This window comes from Cydia amplana, chromosome 6 (assembly GCF_948474715.1).
Source record: "Cydia amplana chromosome 6, ilCydAmpl1.1, whole genome shotgun sequence".
Taxonomy (NCBI): Eukaryota; Metazoa; Arthropoda; class Insecta; order Lepidoptera; family Tortricidae; genus Cydia; species Cydia amplana.
Genome location: NC_086074.1, coordinates 7,727 through 18,536, shown reverse-complemented (window position 1 = coordinate 18,536; position 10,810 = coordinate 7,727). Strand labels below are relative to the sequence as shown.

The window sequence follows — 10,810 nt, the reverse complement described above, 5'->3', positions numbered from 1 at the left end:
GAGGAAACCAAAGCTTTAAGCGCTGTCTGCTTCTGCTGTCAAACTAGAAGGCATGGTTTCTTTTCTTAAAGCCGCGACCTTGGTGCGGTGCGGTGCGGTAGTGTGTTACAGCTATTAGTTTTTAACTGCGTTATAATACATACAATCAAAAATTCTTTGCTCACGGGGATTGCTAGCGGCACCTGTTGCCCGGCAGATGTACTTGAAGTTCCGCTACTCGGCGCCGGAGGTCGCTGGCGCTCAGAGTTTTCATGATTTTCATCCATTCAGTGAATATTCGTGCGTATCGGGCCGCGCTAATATTCCTACAGTTTCATTATATGACTTTTGTTTAAATTATTAAATAAATTAGTATTTTATGTCCAGATTTCTATTACTTTCTGACTTTTGTTGTATTGAATATGGTGTTACCTCTACTCAACGGTAGATGGCGCTAGTAGTCTTGCATTTCTGCTAGACCAGGTGTGTGATTGTAAACGTTGTTATTACAGTTAGCAGAAGTCACTAAGCGGGTGAGGAGTTCAAAATGATCTGAGCACAAATAATGAAAGCAACAAGTGCGTGTACGTCTTATGAGGATGGATGGGATAGGTTAGGTTAGGTTAGGTTAGGTTAGGTTAGGTTAGGTTAGGTTAGGTTAGGTTAGGTTAGGTTAGGTTAGGTTAGGTTAGGTTAGGTTAGGTTAGGTTAGGTTAGGTTAGGTTAGGTTAGGTTAGGTTAGGTTAGGTTAGGTTAGGTTAGGTTAGGTTAGGTTAGGTTAGGTTAGGTTAGGTTAGGTTAGGTTAGGTTAGGTTGAGGTAAATTTGAGAGGTAGAATTGAGGGAATTTTGCGAATTTTTGTGGCGAGATAAAGCTAATTGAGTTCTATTTTATACCGTTGTTCTTTCCCAGCCTTTCCCTAGATTTCTATAGTATTTTTAATTCCTTTCACTTTACATATAAATTCACTTTTTTCTTCAGGCGCTTTTTCACTTTAAAAAATTCACATCTTCTTTTTCTTTGTGTTTCTCCTACGTCTGTTAATTTTGTAATTGGGTCGGCTTTTTGCTCTACACGGAGCTTTTTACCCCATATCGATCCGACCTCTGGTTCGGGAGATATTGGAGTTCAAATTTCACGAGTTCGGTAAAAAGTTTACCCCATTTGCGGTTGACGACGTTAGGAGATTTCACTTTCAAAAAATCATATCTTCTGTTCTTGTGTAAATAAATTCTTTGTAGTAGGTTAGTTAGATTAAGCTAGTTGTAGGGAATTCAAATCCGTTTGAATTATATTTTTAGAGGGCTTAGTTTAGTAGTTATTAATTTTTTAAAGGATTGCTATTCCTGTTTATCAGGCGTCGGTAAACGCAAACATAAGTTGGTTTTCGTCTTAGAAATTTTGTAAATTGTAAAATATTTAATATTTTTAGTTTTAAAAATTAGTGGTAAATAGCACATACTTAGAACTATTTTTCGACCTTGGTTCGAGATTTGTAGCTCAACCAGGAGTGACGCTACAGCCCGTCGCATAAAATAATTTTAAGTTTGTTTTTGCTGTTTTGGTTCTGCTGCGACTCGCACTTGACCAAAATAGTTAGGTTAGGTTAGGTGTTTTGGTTTTTCACCTTTTTTAGGCGAATTCCACCCATAAGGGGTGGTCTTCGCGTAGTAATTATATGGATAACCCCGCGCAGGGGTTGAATCCGGAGATGGCTCCAATCACTGGGCCCCATAAAGGGGCTTCAGGGGCGGGTTCTCCGACCTCGCCCGATTGGGAGGAACCTATGGAGGGCCAGGACAGGGCTGAGGCCGTCTCCAAGAAGAGGCCCCACGAGGGAAACCGGGTCCTGGATTATGAGACTCACGTTGGGAGCGGGCCTAAAGTTAGCACCGCGCTGAGGGGTAGGGCCAAGGCCATGGCGAAGAAAGCCTCCATAGGCCACTTTACCGGCCTGGCAGCAGCCAAGGCCAGACTGAAGGCCTATAAGGAGGACTTGCTCTTGGAGGTGCTGGACAGCCAGGAGGGAAAGGGAAAGGGAGTGGTCCCCCCTTTACTGCTGAGAAGGTCCCAGGGGGACAATAAAAAGAAGGGGGATAAGGAGCCGTGGATGGTGAGCCCGTCCCCTTCTCCAAGTCAAGAAATGACAGAATGCAGCCCGCCCCTATACACAGGGACGGACTACATAGAAATAGTGCGGGAGGCGACCCATATTATCCTAGAGGCTGCCGGAAAATCCGGCAACCTAAATGGACAAGTCTGGGGCAAACTGAACCAGGCCTGCCGGGACATCCTGGCGGCGACTGACGTCCTGGCGGATAGAGTAGAGGACGAGGAGTTGCGGGCCTTAAAGGAGGATAATAACCGAATGCGGGAGCAACTGGCCCAATGTCAGTCCGAGATGAAGGCCCTTCGTAGAGCCTTCTCTGAGAGGACGATCCAGCCCTCACAGGCCCCGACGGCCCAATGCGACCAGGCGACGGACTTTTCTGAGGCCCTCAAAGAGGCCCTCAAGGAATTAAAGGAGGACCTGAAGCGGGACCTTACAATTACCATGGGAAACATGATCTCGGCCCGCACGGGCCATTTCCCTGAGCCGGTCCCCCGCCCTCCTCTCGCTGCGGACAGGAATAAGACGACTGCGAACCAGCCGGAACCTCAATCTGGGGCGCCGCCCTCAAGGGCAGTGACAGGTGCGCCGCCCACAAGGCAGCCTAAGGCCCCTGTGGCCCAGCCTTCGGCACCAGCGACCAAGAAGAGGGCTAACTCTGCTCCTAGGCAGAAGACGGTGAAGGAGCCTAGTGCCTCTCCACCCTCGCAGCCGGCAACAAAAACACAAGAGCCTGCTGAGTCTTGGACGCAGGTTGTCAGGAGGGGCAATGGCAAATCCGCCAAGCCCCCTTCCCCCCCTGCCGCCCCGGCTCGGAAACCGGCACCAGCGGGCCCACGGAAGCTGGTTGTGCCCGCCACGGCCGCGATCGTGATGGCCTTGAAGCCGGAGTCTGAGGCGACATACGCCTCAATTTTGTTTAAGGTCACCAAATCGGTGAAGCTTGCTGATGTGGGTGTAGAGCACGTCAAGGTCCGCAAAACAGCTGCTGGAGCCAGGATACTTGAGGTGTCCGGGTCCGACAATGGTAGGGCGGCTGACGAACTCTGCCGAAAAATGACGGAGGTGATCGGAGAGGAAGCCCGAGTATACAGGCCCACCAAAATGGCGGACTTACGCATTTCGGGCCTAGATGAGGCAGCCACTCAGGAAGAGATCGCGGGAGCAATCGCTAAATTAGGAGAGTGCTCAATGAATGAAGTTAAGGTGGGATCAATCAGGGCCCAATATAATGGGACAGCGTCGGCCCTGGCACAGTGCCCTATAACGGCAGCCAAGAGGGTCACCGCAGCGGGTCGACTGCAAATAGGATGGTCCTCGGCTTTGGTAGTGGCGCTGGACCCAACACCGATGAGGTGCTTCAGGTGCATGGGCACGGGGCACACCAGAGCACTATGCCCGTCGCCAGTAGACAGGAGCGGGCTCTGCTTCCGGTGTAGCAGGCCGGACCACAAGAGGGTGGACTGCAAGGCGGAGACTGCCTTCTGCTCGGTATGTCATGCGGCCAAACGCCCAGCGGGACACATAATGGGTGGCTTTTCCTGTACGCCCCCACCAGCAAAAGGTAAAGAGGCTCTTCTGAAGACCCAAAGAGCCCCTCCAGTGAGTAACATCGACCAACGGGCCTGTGAGGGACAAAATATGGATATTTAGGCCCTTACACGTCTGGGGGGAGAATCAGAATGGTCATTGATTCTCCCCTCCCAAAGTGCGGGTTCCCTGGGGACGCTGGGAAAAGACGGGGGGCATCATGGAGGAATGAATGCGCGAGCCCATGATGCCCCCATACAACGTCTGAGAGGGGGACAACGGAGTGGGGTTTAGTGGGTATTCTCTTTCGCTCCTTCTCGCTAGGAGAGGGAATCGAAAGAGGGAGTCCCACATACCCTCCCCATTATGGCCTTGCCCCACGGCCGGGGAGGGATGCGTAAACGCATTCCCCACTCCGTCAACAAAAAAAAAAAAAAAAAAAAAAAAAAAAAGGTTAGGTTAGGTTAGGTTAGGTTAGGTTAGGTTAGGTTAGGTTAGGTTAGGTTAGGTTAGGTTAGGTTAGGTTAGGTTAGGTTAGGTTAGGTTAGGTTAGGTTAGGTTAGGTTAGGTTAGGTTAGGTTAGGTTAGGTTAGGTTAGGTTAGGTTAGGTTAGGTTAGGTTAGGTTAGGTTAGGTTAGGTTAGGTTAGGTTAGGTTAGGTTAGGTTAGGTTAGGTTAGGTTAGGTTAGGTTAGGTTAGGTTAGGTTAGGTTAGGTTAGGTTAGGTTAGGTTAGGTTAGGTTAGGTTAGGTTAGGTTAGGTTAGGTTAGGTTAGGTTAGGTTAGGTTAGGTTAGGTTAGGTTAGGTTAGGTTAGGTTAGGTTAGGTTAGGTTAGGTTAGGTTAGGTTAGGTTAGGTTAGGTTAGGTTAGGTTAGGTTAGGTTAGGTTAGGTTAGGTTAGGTTAGGTTAGGTTAGGTTTTTTTTTTTTTTTTTTTTTGCGGTGAGGGAGAAAATACTCATGTATACCGCCGGCCCGTACCGACGGTTATGTCCGACTCAGCTGGGAATGGTGCCCAGCCGCCTACGGACTAAAAACTCCCCCACTTCATGTTGAGTGTAGTATGTTTTTATTAGGTGTGTGTTGAGTGTAACTGGAGTGTTTGTTTGATTTTAATTTAGGGATAACCGGCCCTCGCTAATAATACGGGCGACCAGCTATCCTAAAATGAAGTTTTGGGGGGACAAGTTCTGCCGCCCGACCGCCCGCCCCATGACAGAAAATAATGAGTGCGGGCGGCCGCCCGGCCACTGTCCCCCTGCAAGAGCTTGGATATTACTATGCGAGTTATTTTAATTGAAAATTTAGTGTTCATGTGATAAAGAGAAAGATAGTGCATAGATAATTTTAAGGGGACGCTAAGTGCCGCCCGACCGCCCGCCTCACCACAGTCAGTGAGTGCGGGCGGCCGCCCGGCCACCGCCCCCTTGCAAGAGATTAGAGTTTAATTCTAAGCCTTTAACAAAATTCTTGGTTTATATGGTATGTGATAAGACAAATAACTGCAATTTTTATCAGCGTAAACCAATAAATACGATAGTTCTTATGTAAAGCGAAATGGTGCAATAATAGATTCAATAACAAAGGTATTTTACAGATAGGATCGGATAGGATCTATTAAAGTTACAATATGACACTATCGTTAAAGATTAAAGTTACATTTGTAAGTTTTAATATGTTAAATCTTAATTAGGTTGATAATCAATGCGCAATTTTATTCTCTGTATCATAGATCGCATTCGGGGGCAAAAAGTTGATGTAGCGCTATGTGCTGTATTTAGCTTGTGTTGGTCCTCAGTTACTTGTTTATTAAATGCATCGCAGTTGTGGCACTTTGTTTTGGTCTGATCTTTTTGGTGTGGGCATGATTTATATTCATGGTCGGACGATGCGCAATGTGAACAGATGGTTGTGGTAGCCTTACAATGCTTTCGCGTATGGCCATACTGCATGCACTTAAAGCAGTGCAAGATAGGTACGTGCTCCTCTGCATGCACCCGTTGGTGATCTATGTTAATTTTACCTATTTGAATGAAGGCCTTAAAAGTGGATGGCGTCGTCATGAGTACAGCATTATACAAACGAGGATTTTTGTTGCCTTTTTTATAGTGGAATGAAATCTTATTGCTTTCATTAATTATATTTTTGAGCGGTTGATTTTGACTAATTATAATATCAACAAGATCCTTTGTTGGAACATCTACGGATATACCCTTTAAAATAATCATGGGGCGAAGTGTCTTTGAAGCTTCAGCGGCAACTTCCGCATTGACGTCGTTAGTCCTGGATAATGCAATGTCACGCTGTTCTTTTGTGTTGAATTCAATGCGGACTTTGCCATTTGATATAAATTTTGTAGCGGTTGGGGCAAAGTCCGTATCACGGAAGGAGACCGTTTTTCTCCATGCCTGTAAAGTTTCAGCAGCACCTTCGCCGGCCTTCTTAGAAGTGATGACAATCGCCGGATTCGTGGTCACCTGTGTAGGTTCCGAAGATACTGCAGCAGGCGCCTGCTTCACGGACCTACCCGTCACGGTAGCGTATGTAGTTTTAGTCGATGCTGTAGTGGAATTTTCGGTCATCGAACGTATATCACGCCTGAGAGACAAAATTTCCTTCTTTATTAGATTGGCTGTGTCATTCTTTATATTATTCATAAGAGTTTCTAAATTAGGTGGTGTTAACGGCAGCGGCACCAGCAGCGGTGGTGGCGATGGCGGTGTTGGTAGCTGCAGCTGTGCGGGCATGAAGTCCGTCTGCGTTTGGATGGTGCGCTGATCTTTGTGAATTGTAGTGGTTAGGTTATTGCTATTATTGGTGAAGTTATCAGTTGCGATTGTAGTATTAGCTAAACCGCTGCACTTCTCTACATGCTGGTTAGGTTAGGTTAGGTTAGGTTAGGTTAGGTTAGGTTAGGTTAGGTTAGGTTAGGTTAGGTTAGGTTAGGTTAGGTTAGGTTAGGTTAGGTTAGGTTAGGTTAGGTTAGGTTAGGTTAGGTTAGGTTAGGTTAGGTTAGGTTAGGTTAGGTTAGGTTAGGTTAGGTTAGGTTAGGTTAGGTTAGGTTAGGTTAGGTTAGGTTAGGTTAGGTTAGGTTAGGTTAGGTTAGGTTAGGTTAGGTTAGGTTAGGTTAGGTTAGGTTAGGTTAGGTTAGGTTAGGTTAGGTTAGGTTAGGTTAGGTTAGGTTAGGTTAGGTTAGGTTAGGTTAGGTTAGGTTAGGTTAGGTTAGGTTAGGTTAGGTTAGGTTAGGTTAGGTTAGGTTAGGTTAGGTTAGGTTAGGTTAGGTTAGGTTAGGTTAGGTTAGGTTAGGTTAGGTTAGGTTAGGTTAGGTTAGGTTAGGTTAGGTTAGGTTAGGTTAGGTTAGGTTAGGTTAGGTTAGGTTAGGTTAGGTTAGGTTAGGTTAGGTTAGGTTAGGTTAGGTTAGGTTAGGTTAGGTTAGGTTAGGTTAGGTTAGGTTAGGTTAGGTTAGGTTAGGTTAGGTTAGGTTAGGTTAGGTTAGGTTAGGTTAGGTTAGGTTAGGTTAGGTTAGGTTAGGTTAGGTTAGGTTAGGTTAGGTTAGGTTAGGTTAGGTTAGGTTAGGTTAGGTTAGGTTAGGTTAGGTTAGGTTAGGTTAGGTTAGGTTAGGTTAGGTTAGGTTAGGTTAGGTTAGGTTAGGTTAGGTTAGGTTAGGTTAGGTTAGGTTAGGTTAGGTTAGGTTAGGTTAGGTTAGGTTAGGTTAGGTTAGGTTAGGTTAGGTTAGGTTAGGTTAGGTTAGGTTAGGTTAGGTTAGGTTAGGTTAGGTTAGGTTAGGTTAGGTTAGGTTAGGTTAGGTTAGGTTAGGTTAGGTTAGGTTAGGTTAGGTTAGGTTAGGTTAGGTTAGGTTAGGTTAGGTTAGGTTAGGTTAGGTTAGGTTAGGTTAGGTTAGGTTAGGTTAGGTTAGGTTAGGTTAGGTTAGGTTAGGTTAGGTTAGGTTAGGTTAGGTTAGGTTAGGTTAGGTTAGGTTAGGTTAGGTTAGGTTAGGTTAGGTTAGGTTAGGTTAGGTTAGGTTAGGTTAGGTTAGGTTAGGTTAGGTTAGGTTAGGTTAGGTTAGGTTAGGTTAGGTTAGGTTAGGTTAGGTTAGGTTAGGTTAGGTTAGGTTAGGTTAGGTTAGGTTAGGTTAGGTTAGGTTAGGTTAGGTTAGGTTAGGTTAGGTTAGGTTAGGTTAGGTTAGGTTAGGTTAGGTTAGGTTAGGTTAGGTTAGGTTAGGTTAGGTTAGGTTAGGTTAGGTTAGGTTAGGTTAGGTTAGGTTAGGTTAGGTTAGGTTAGGTTAGGTTAGGTTAGGTTAGGTTAGGTTAGGTTAGGTTAGGTTAGGTTAGGTTAGGTTAGGTTAGGTTAGGTTAGGTTAGGTTAGGTTAGGTTAGGTTAGGTTAGGTTAGGTTAGGTTAGGTTAGGTTAGGTTAGGTTAGGTTAGGTTAGGTTAGGTTAGGTTAGGTTAGGTTAGGTTAGGTTAGGTTAGGTTAGGTTAGGTTAGGTTAGGTTAGGTTAGGTTAGGTTAGGTTAGGTTAGGTTAGGTTAGGTTAGGTTAGGTTAGGTTAGGTTAGGTTAGGTTAGGTTAGGTTAGGTTAGGTTAGGTTAGGTTAGGTTAGGTTAGGTTAGGTTAGGTTAGGTTAGGTTAGGTTAGGTTAGGTTAGGTTAGGTTAGGTTAGGTTAGGTTAGGTTAGGTTAGGTTAGGTTAGGTTAGGTTAGGTTAGGTTAGGTTAGGTTAGGTTAGGTTAGGTTAGGTTAGGTTAGGTTAGGTTAGGTTAGGTTAGGTTAGGTTAGGTTAGGTTAGGTTAGGTTAGGTTAGGTTAGGTTAGGTTAGGTTAGGTTAGGTTAGGTTAGGTTAGGTTAGGTTAGGTTAGGTTAGGTTAGGTTAGGTTAGGTTAGGTTAGGTTAGGTTAGGTTAGGTTAGGTTAGGTTAGGTTAGGTTAGGTTAGGTTAGGTTAGGTTAGGTTAGGTTAGGTTAGGTTAGGTTAGGTTAGGTTAGGTTAGGTTAGGTTAGGTTAGGTTAGGTTAGGTTAGGTTAGGTTAGGTTAGGTTAGGTTAGGTTAGGTTAGGTTAGGTTAGGTTAGGTTAGGTTAGGTTAGGTTAGGTTAGGTTAGGTTAGGTTAGGTTAGGTTAGGTTAGGTTAGGTTAGGTTAGGTTAGGTTAGGTTAGGTTAGGTTAGGTTAGGTTAGGTTAGGTTAGGTTAGGTTAGGTTAGGTTAGGTTAGGTTAGGTTAGGTTAGGTTAGGTTAGGTTAGGTTAGGTTAGGTTAGGTTAGGTTAGGTTAGGTTAGGTTAGGTTAGGTTAGGTTAGGTTAGGTTAGGTTAGGTTAGGTTAGGTTAGGTTAGGTTAGGTTAGGTTAGGTTAGGTTAGGTTAGGTTAGGTTAGGTTAGGTTAGGTTAGGTTAGGTTAGGTTAGGTTAGGTTAGGTTAGGTTAGGTTAGGTTAGGTTAGGTTAGGTTAGGTTAGGTTAGGTTAGGTTAGGTTAGGTTAGGTTAGGTTAGGTTAGGTTAGGTTAGGTTAGGTTAGGTTAGGTTAGGTTAGGTTAGGTTAGGTTAGGTTAGGTTAGGTTAGGTTAGGTTAGGTTAGGTTAGGTTAGGTTAGGTTAGGTTAGGTTAGGTTAGGTTAGGTTAGGTTAGGTTAGGTTAGGTTAGGTTAGGTTAGGTTAGGTTAGGTTAGGTTAGGTTAGGTTAGGTTAGGTTAGGTTAGGTTAGGTTAGGTTAGGTTAGGTTAGGTTAGGTTAGGTTAGGTTAGGTTAGGTTAGGTTAGGTTAGGTTAGGTTAGGTTAGGTTAGGTTAGGTTAGGTTAGGTTAGGTTAGGTTAGGTTAGGTTAGGTTAGGTTAGGTTAGGTTAGGTTAGGTTAGGTTAGGTTAGGTTAGGTTAGGTTAGGTTAGGTTAGGTTAGGTTAGGTTAGGTTAGGTTAGGTTAGGTTAGGTTAGGTTAGGTTAGGTTAGGTTAGGTTAGGTTAGGTTAGGTTAGGTTAGGTTAGGTTAGGTTAGGTTAGGTTAGGTTAGGTTAGGTTAGGTTAGGTTAGGTTAGGTTAGGTTAGGTTAGGTTAGGTTAGGTTAGGTTAGGTTAGGTTAGGTTAGGTTAGGTTAGGTTAGGTTAGGTTAGGTTAGGTTAGGTTAGGTTAGGTTAGGTTAGGTTAGGTTAGGTTAGGTTAGGTTAGGTTAGGTTAGGTTAGGTTAGGTTAGGTTAGGTTAGGTTAGGTTAGGTTAGGTTAGGTTAGGTTAGGTTAGGTTAGGTTAGGTTAGGTTAGGTTAGGTTAGGTTAGGTTAGGTTAGGTTAGGTTAGGTTAGGTTAGGTTAGGTTAGGTTAGGTTAGGTTAGGTTAGGTTAGGTTAGGTTAGGTTAGGTTAGGTTAGGTTAGGTTAGGTTAGGTTAGGTTAGGTTAGGTTAGGTTAGGTTAGGTTAGGTTAGGTTAGGTTAGGTTAGGTTAGGTTAGGTTAGGTTAGGTTAGGTTAGGTTAGGTTAGGTTAGGTTAGGTTAGGTTAGGTTAGGTTAGGTTAGGTTAGGTTAGGTTAGGTTAGGTTAGGTTAGGTTAGGTTAGGTTAGGTTAGGTTAGGTTAGGTTAGGTTAGGTTAGGTTAGGTTAGGTTAGGTTAGGTTAGGTTAGGTTAGGTTAGGTTAGGTTAGGTTAGGTTAGGTTAGGTTAGGTTAGGTTAGGTTAGGTTAGGTTAGGTTAGGTTAGGTTAGGTTAGGTTAGGTTAGGTTAGGTTAGGTTAGGTTAGGTTAGGTTAGGTTAGGTTAGGTTAGGTTAGGTTAGGTTAGGTTAGGTTAGGTTAGGTTAGGTTAGGTTAGGTTAGGTTAGGTTAGGTTAGGTTAGGTTAGGTTAGGTTAGGTTAGGTTAGGTTAGGTTAGGTTAGGTTAGGTTAGGTTAGGTTAGGTTAGGTTAGGTTAGGTTAGGTTAGGTTAGGTTAGGTTAGGTTAGGTTAGGTTAGGTTAGGTTAGGTTAGGTTAGGTTAGGTTAGGTTAGGTTAGGTTAGGTTAGGTTAGGTTAGGTTAGGTTAGGTTAGGTTAGGTTAGGTTAGGTTAGGTTAGGTTAGGTTAGGTTAGGTTAGGTTAGGTTAGGTTAGGTTAGGTTAGGTTAGGTTAGGTTAGGTTAGGTTAGGTTAGGTTAGGTTAGGTTAGGTTAGGTTAGGTTAGGTTAGGTTAGGTTAGGTTAGGTTAGGTTAGGTTAGGTTAGGTTAGGTTAGGTTAGGTTAGGTTAGGTTAGGTTA

At 44.3% G+C, this 10,810-nt stretch overlaps 1 protein-coding gene across 1 annotated transcript; it reads left to right on the top strand.

Moving 5' to 3' along the window:
- Positions 1-1,657: 1,657 nt before the first annotated feature.
- LOC134649103 (uncharacterized) lies at positions 1,658-3,742 on the top strand. Its single transcript, XM_063503819.1, has one exon. The coding sequence runs from the start codon at positions 1,658-1,660 to the stop codon at positions 3,740-3,742; it is 2,085 nt and encodes a 694-aa protein (XP_063359889.1).
- The last annotated feature ends 7,068 nt before the right edge of the window (positions 3,743-10,810 follow it).

Bases quoted from the DNA above. Each gene is read 5' to 3' on its own strand.
- LOC134649103 (XM_063503819.1), top strand. From the start codon at position 1,658: ATGGATAACCCCGCGCAGGGGTTGAATCCGGAGATGGCTCCAATCACT.